Below are 6,524 nucleotides of genomic sequence, written 5' to 3'. Positions count from 1 at the left end.
AATTTGGGGGAATGTTGGGGGAGCTGGGAATTTGGGGGAATGTCGGGGGAGCTGGGAATTTGGGGGAATGTCGGGGGAGCTGGGAATTTGGGGGAATGTCGGGGGAGCTGGGAATTTGGGGGAGCTGGGAATTTGGGGGAATGTTGGGGGAGCTGGGAATTTGGGGGGATGTTGGGGGAGATGGGAATTTGGGGGAATGTCGGGGGAGCTGGGAATTTGGGGGAATGTCGGGGGAGCTGGGAATTTGGGGGGATGTTGGGGGAGATGGGAATTTGGGGGAATGTTGGGGAGCTGGGAATTTGGGGGAATGTCGGGGGAGCTGGGAATTTGGGGGGATGTCGGGGGAGCTGGGAATTTGGGGGAATGTTGGGGGAGCTGGGAATTTGGGGGAATGTCGGGGAGCTGGGAATTTGGGGGGATGTTGGGGGAGCTGGGAATTTGGGGGAATGTCGGGGGAGCTGGGAATTTGGGGGGATGTTGGGGGAGCTGGGAATTTGGGGGAATGTTGGGGAGCTGGGAATTTGGGGGAATGTCGGGGGAGCTGGGAATTTGGGGGGATGTCGGGGGAGCTGGGAATTTGGGGGAATGTTGGGGGAGCTGGGAATTTGGGGGAATGTCGGGGAGCTGGGAATTTGGGGGAATGTCGGGGGAGCTGGGAATTTGGGGGGATGTTGGGGGAGCTGGGAATTTGGGGGAATGTCGGGGGAGCTGGGAATTTGGGGGAGATGGGAATTTGGGGAATGTCGGGGGAGCTGGGAATTTGGGGGAATGTCGGGGGAGCTGGGAATTTGGGGGAATGTCGGGGGAGCTGGGAATTTGGGGGAGCTGGGAATTTGGGGGAATGTTGGGGGAGCTGGGAATTTGGGGGGATGTTGGGGGAGATGGGAATTTGGGGGAATGTCGGGGGAGCTGGGAATTTGGGGGGATGTCGGGGGAGATGGGAATTTGGGGGAATGTCGGGGGAGCTGGGAATTTGGGGGGATGTCGGGGGAGCTGGGAATTTGGGGGGATGTTGGGGGAGATGGGAATTTGGGGGAATGTTGGGGGAGCTGGGAATTTGGGGGGATGTTGGGGGAGATGGGAATTTGGGGGAATGTCGGGGGAGCTGGGAATTTGGGGGGATGTTGGGGGAGCTGGGAATTTGGGGGGATGTTGGGGGAGATGGGAATTTGGGGGAATGTCGGGGGAGCTGGGAATTTGGGGGGATGTCGGGGGAGCTGGGAATTTGGGGGGATGTCGGGGGAGCTGGGAATTTGGGGGAATGTTGGGGGAGCTGGGAATTTGGGGGAATGTCGGGGGAGCTGGGAATTTGGGGGGATGTCGGGGGAGCTGGGAATTTGGGGGGATGTTGGGGGAGCTGGGGATTTGGGGGAATGTCGGGGGAGCTGGGAATTTGGGGGGATGTTGGGGGAGCTGGGAATTTGGGGGAATGTCGGGGGAGCTGGGAATTTGGGGGAATGTCGGGGGAGCTGGGAATTTGGGGGGATGTTGGGGGAGATGGGAATTTGGGGGAATGTTGGGGAGCTGGGAATTTGGGGGAATGTCGGGGGAGATGGGAATTTGGGGGGATGTTGGGGAGCTGGGAATTTGGGGGAATGTCGGGGGAGCTGGGAATTTGGGGGGATGTTGGGGAGCTGGGAATTTGGGGGAATGTCGGGGGAGCTGGGAATTTGGGGGAATGTCGGGGGAGCTGGGAATTTGGGGGGATGTTGGGGGAGCTGGGAATTTGGGGGAATGTCGGGGGAGCTGGGAATTTGGGGGGATGTTGGGGGAGCTGGGAATTTGGGGGAATGTTGGGGAGCTGGGAATTTGGGGGAATGTCGGGGAGCTGGGAATTTGGGGGAATGTTGGGGGAGCTGGGAATTTGGGGGAATGTTGGGGAGCTGGGAATTTGGGGGAATGTCGGGGGAGCTGGGAATTTGGGGGAATGTCGGGGAGCTGGGAATTTGGGGGAATGTTGGGGGGGCTGGGAATTTGGGGGGATGTTGGGGGGGCTGGGAATTTGGGGGAATGTTGGGGAGCTGGGAATTTGGGGGAATGTCGGGGAGCTGGGAATTTGGGGGAATGTTGGGGGAGCTGGAATTTGGGGAATGTCGGGGGAGCTGGGAATTTGGGGGAATGTCGGGGAGCTGGGAATTTGGGGGAATGTCGGGGAGCTGGGAATTTGGGGGATGTTGGGTGGGGCTGGGAATTTGGGGGGATGTTGGGGAGCTGGGAATTTGGGGGATGTCGGGGGAGCTGGGAATTTGGGGGAATGTCGGGGGAGCTGGGAATTTGGGGGAATGTCGGGGAGCTGGAATTTGGGGGAATGTCGGGAAGCTGGGAATTTGGGGGAATGTTGGGGGAGCTGGAATTTGGGGGAATGTTGGGGGAGCTGGGAATTTGGGGGGATGTTGGGGGAGCTGGGAATTTGGGGGAATGTCGGGGGAGCTGGGAATTTGGGGGAGCTGGGAATTTGGGGGAATATTGGGGGAGCTGGGAATTTGGGGGGATGTTGGGGGGGGCTGGGAATTTGGGGGATGTTGGGGGAGATGGGAATTTGGGGAATGTCGGGGAGCTGGGAATTTGGGGGAATGTTGGGGGGGCTGGGAATTTGGGGGAATGTTGGGGGAGCTGGGAATTTGGGGGAATGTTGGGGGGGCTGGAATTTGGGGGGATGTTGGGGGGCTGGGAATTTGGGGGGATGTTGGGGGAGCTGGAATTTGGGGGAATGTTGGGGGGGCTGGGAATTTGGGGAATGTTGGGGGAGCTGGGAATTTGGGGAATGTTGGGGGGGCTGGGAATTTGGGAGAATGTTGGGGGGGGCTGGGAATTTGGGGGGATGTTGGGGGAGCTGGGAATTTGGGGGGAATGTTGGGGGGGCTGGGAATTTGGGGGAATGTTGGGGTGGGCTGGGATTGTGAGGGATCCTCCACTGCATTTCTTATTATTCTATTTGAAGACATTTTGGACGTGCTATAGCCTTTATATTAGGGTGGTCTTTGTTCTTGAGTGGTCTGTCTCAGGGTTGAATCTCTGTGCTCAGGGCGGTCCCTCTCGTTGTTCTGTCCCTGTATTTGGGGTTGTCTCTCTGAGGCTTGTATCTCTATGTTAGGGGTGGTCTCTCTGTGTTTGGGTGGTCTCTGAAGGTTGCGTGTCTGTGTTTGGGGTGGTCTCTCTGAGGGTTGTGTCTCTGTGTTTGGGGTGGTCTCTCTGTGGGTTGTGTCTGTGTTTGGGTGGTATCTCTGAGGGTTGTCCTCTCTGGTTGGGGAGGGGGGTCTCTCTCAGGGAGTTCTGTCTGTGTTTGGGGTGGTCTCTGAGGGTTGTGTCTCTTTGTTTGGGGTGGTCTCTGAGGGTTGTGTCTCTGTGTTTGAGGAGGTATCTCTGAGGGTTGTGTTTCTGTGTTTGGGGTGGTCCCTCTGTGTTTGGGGTGGTATCTCTGAGGGTTGCGTGTTTATCTTTGGGGTGGTCTCTGAGGGTTGTGTCTCTGTGTTTGGGGTGGTCTCTCAGAGGGTTGTGTCTCTGTGTTTGGGGTGGTCTCTGAGGGTTGTGTCTCTGTTTGGAGTGGTCTCTCTGAGGCTTGTGTGTCTGTGTTTGAGGTGATCTCTCTGAGGGTTGTGTCTCTGTGTTTGGGGTGGTCTCTGAGGGTTGTGTCTCTGTGTTTGGGGTGGTCTCTGAGAGTTGTGTCTCTGTGTTTGGGGTGGTCTCTGAGGGTTATATCTCTGTGTTTGGGGTGGTCTCTGAGAGTTGTGTCTCTGTGTTTGGGGTGGTCTCTGAGGGTTGTGTCTCTGTGTTTGGGGTGGTCTCTCTGAGGGTTGTGTCTCTGTGTTTGGGGTGGTCTCTGAGGGTTGTGTCTCTGTGTTTGGGGTGGTCTCTGAGAGTTGTGTCTCTGTGTTTGGGGTGGTCTCTGAGGGTTATATCTCTGTGTTTGGGGTGGTCTCTGAGGGTTATATCTCTGTGTTTGGGGTGGTCTCTCTGAGGGTTGTGTCTCTGTGTTTGGGGTCGTCTCTCTGAGGCTTGTGTCTCTGTGTTTGGGGGTGATCCCTCTGTGTTTGGGGTGGTCTCTCTGAGGGTTGTCTCTCTGTTTGGGGTGGTCTCTCTGAGGGTGGTCCCTCTGTTTTTGGGATGGTCTCTCTGAGGGTTGTGTCCCTGTGTTTGGGGCGGTGTCTCTCTCTTCCCCGGTGACTCTTTCCCCCGGTGACTCTCTCTCTCCCTGCAGAGCCCGAGGAGTCCTTCGGTTTTGTCGTCGTGTCCCTGAGTGGGCAGACGTGGCACTTCGAGGCGTCTCTGTACGAGGAGCGGGAGCTTTGGGTCCAAGCCATTGAGAGTCAGATCCTAGCGAGTCTGCAGGGCTGCGAGAGCACCAAGAATAAGGTACAGACCACCAAGCATGGCCACGTGTGGCAAGTCAAAGTTACATCAACCATGAGCCACGTTTCAGATATGGGGGACAGAACCTTCAGGGGCCACGTGTGTCAGACATGACCTCCAGGGACCACGCGTGTCAGGCATGACCTCCAGGGACCACGCGTGTCAGACATGGCCTCCAGGGACCACACGTGTCAGACATGACCTCCAGAGACCACGTGTGTCAGACATGGCCTCCAGGGACCACACGTGTCAGACATGGCCTCCAGAGACCACGTGTGTCAGACATGGCCTCCAGGGGCCACACGTGTCAGACATGACCTCCAGGGACCACGCGTGTCAGATATGACCTCCAGGGGCCACACCTGGTGCCGCCCAGAATGCTCCCAGGATAGTTTTGTGGTCTCTGCTTTCTCCCCCCCCCCCTCAGCACTCCCTTTTCTACTGTCTCATTGCAGACGCGTCTCGGCAGTCAGAGCGACGCTCTCGCCATCCAGTCTATCCGCAGCGTGCGTGGGAACAGCTTCTGTGCGGACTGTGACACTCCCAGTGAGTGCCGGAGGCGTCCCCCCCCCCCCGCCCACACCTCCCCCGCCCACACCTCCCCCGCCCACACCTCCCCCGCCCTCACCTCCCCCGCCCTCACCTCCCCCACCCACACCTCCCCCGCCCACACCTCCCCCGCCCACACCTCCCCCGCCCACACCTCCCCCGCCCTCACCTCCCCCGCCCACACCTCCCCCGTCCTCACCTCCCCCACCCACACCTCCACCGCCCACACCTCCCCCGCCCACACCTCCCCCGCCCACACCTCCCCCGCCCTCACCTCCCCCGCCCACACCTCCCCCGTCCCCCCCCCCCCCGCCCACACCTCCCCCGCCCTCACCTCCTCCGCCCACACCTCCCCCGCCCACACCTCCCCCGCCCACACCTCCCCCGCCCTCACCTCCCCCGCCCTCACCTCCCCCGCCCTCACCTCCCCCGCCCACACCTCCCCCGTCCTCACCTCCCCCACCCACACCTCCACCGCCCACACCTCCCCCGCCCACACCTCCCCCACCCACACCTCCCCCGCCCACACCTCCCCCGTCCTCACCTCCCCCGCCCTCACCTCCCCCGCCCACACCTCCCCCGCCCACACCTCCCCCGCCCACACCTCCCCCGCCCTCACCTCCCCCGCCCACACCTCCCCCGCCCACACCTCCCCCGCCCACACCTCCCCCGCCCTCACCTCCCCCGCCCTCACCTCCCCCGCCCACACCTCCCCCGCCCACACTTCCCCCGCCCTCACCTCCCCCGCCCTCACCTCCCCCGCCCTCACCTCCCCCGCCCACACCTCCCCCGCCCTCACCTCCCCCGCCCACACCTCCCCCGCCCTCACCTCCCCCGCCCTCACCTCCCCCGCCCTCACCTCCCCCGCCCTCACCTCCCCCGCCCTCACCTCCCCCGCCCACACCTCCCCCGCCCACACCTCCCCCGCCCTCACCTCCTCCGCCCACACCTCCCCCACCCACACCTCCCCCGCCCTCACCTCCCCCGCCCACACCTCCCCCGCCCACACCTCCCCCGCCCTCACCTCACCTCCCCCGCCCACACCTCCCCCGCCCTCACCTCCCCCACCCACACCTCCCCCACCCACACCTCCCCCGCCCTCACCTCCCCCGCCCTCACCTCCCCCGCCCACACCTCCCCCGCCCTCACCTCCCCCGCCCACACCTCCCCCGCCCTCACCTCCCCCGCCCACACCTCCCCCGCCCTCACCTCCCCCGCCCTCACCTCCCCCGCCCACACCTCCCCCGCCCTCACCTCCCCCGCCCTCACCTCCCCCGCCCTCACCTCCCCCGCCCACACCTCCCCCGCCCACACCTCCCCCACCCACACCTCCCCCGCCCTCACCTCCCCCGCCCACACCTCCCCCGCCCACACCTCCCCCGCCCTCACCTCCCCCGCCCTCACCTCCCCCGCCCTCACCTCCCCCGCCCACACCTCCCCCGTCCTCACCTCCCCCGCCCTCACCTCCCCCGCCCACACCTCCCCCGCCCACACCTCCCCCGCCCACACCTCCCCCGCCCTCACCTCCCCCGCCCACACCTCCCCCGCCCACACCTCCCCCGCCCACACCTCCCCCGCCCTCACCTCCCCCGCCCTCACCTCCCCCGCCCACACCTCCCCCGCCC

General features: G+C 62.9%; 1 protein-coding gene across 1 annotated transcript in view; it reads left to right on the top strand.

The window, feature by feature from the left end:
* The window catches only part of LOC142485981 (arf-GAP with GTPase, ANK repeat and PH domain-containing protein 3-like), a gene marked incomplete at both ends in the record, with an annotated part of 188,938 nt that extends 184,042 nt beyond the window's left edge, over positions 1–4,896 (top strand). The window contains 2 exons of the mRNA XM_075584637.1: positions 4,199–4,353; positions 4,806–4,896. Coding sequence (XP_075440752.1) covers positions 4,199–4,353; positions 4,806–4,896 — 246 coding nt within the window. The remainder of the gene's footprint in view (positions 1–4,198; positions 4,354–4,805) is intronic.
* Positions 4,897–6,524: the final 1,628 nt, after the last annotated feature.

The sequence above is a fragment of the Ascaphus truei genome, unplaced genomic scaffold, assembly GCF_040206685.1.
Source record: "Ascaphus truei isolate aAscTru1 unplaced genomic scaffold, aAscTru1.hap1 HAP1_SCAFFOLD_693, whole genome shotgun sequence".
Taxonomy (NCBI): domain Eukaryota; kingdom Metazoa; phylum Chordata; class Amphibia; order Anura; family Ascaphidae; genus Ascaphus; species Ascaphus truei.
This window is presented reverse-complemented; position numbering and strand designations above follow the sequence as displayed.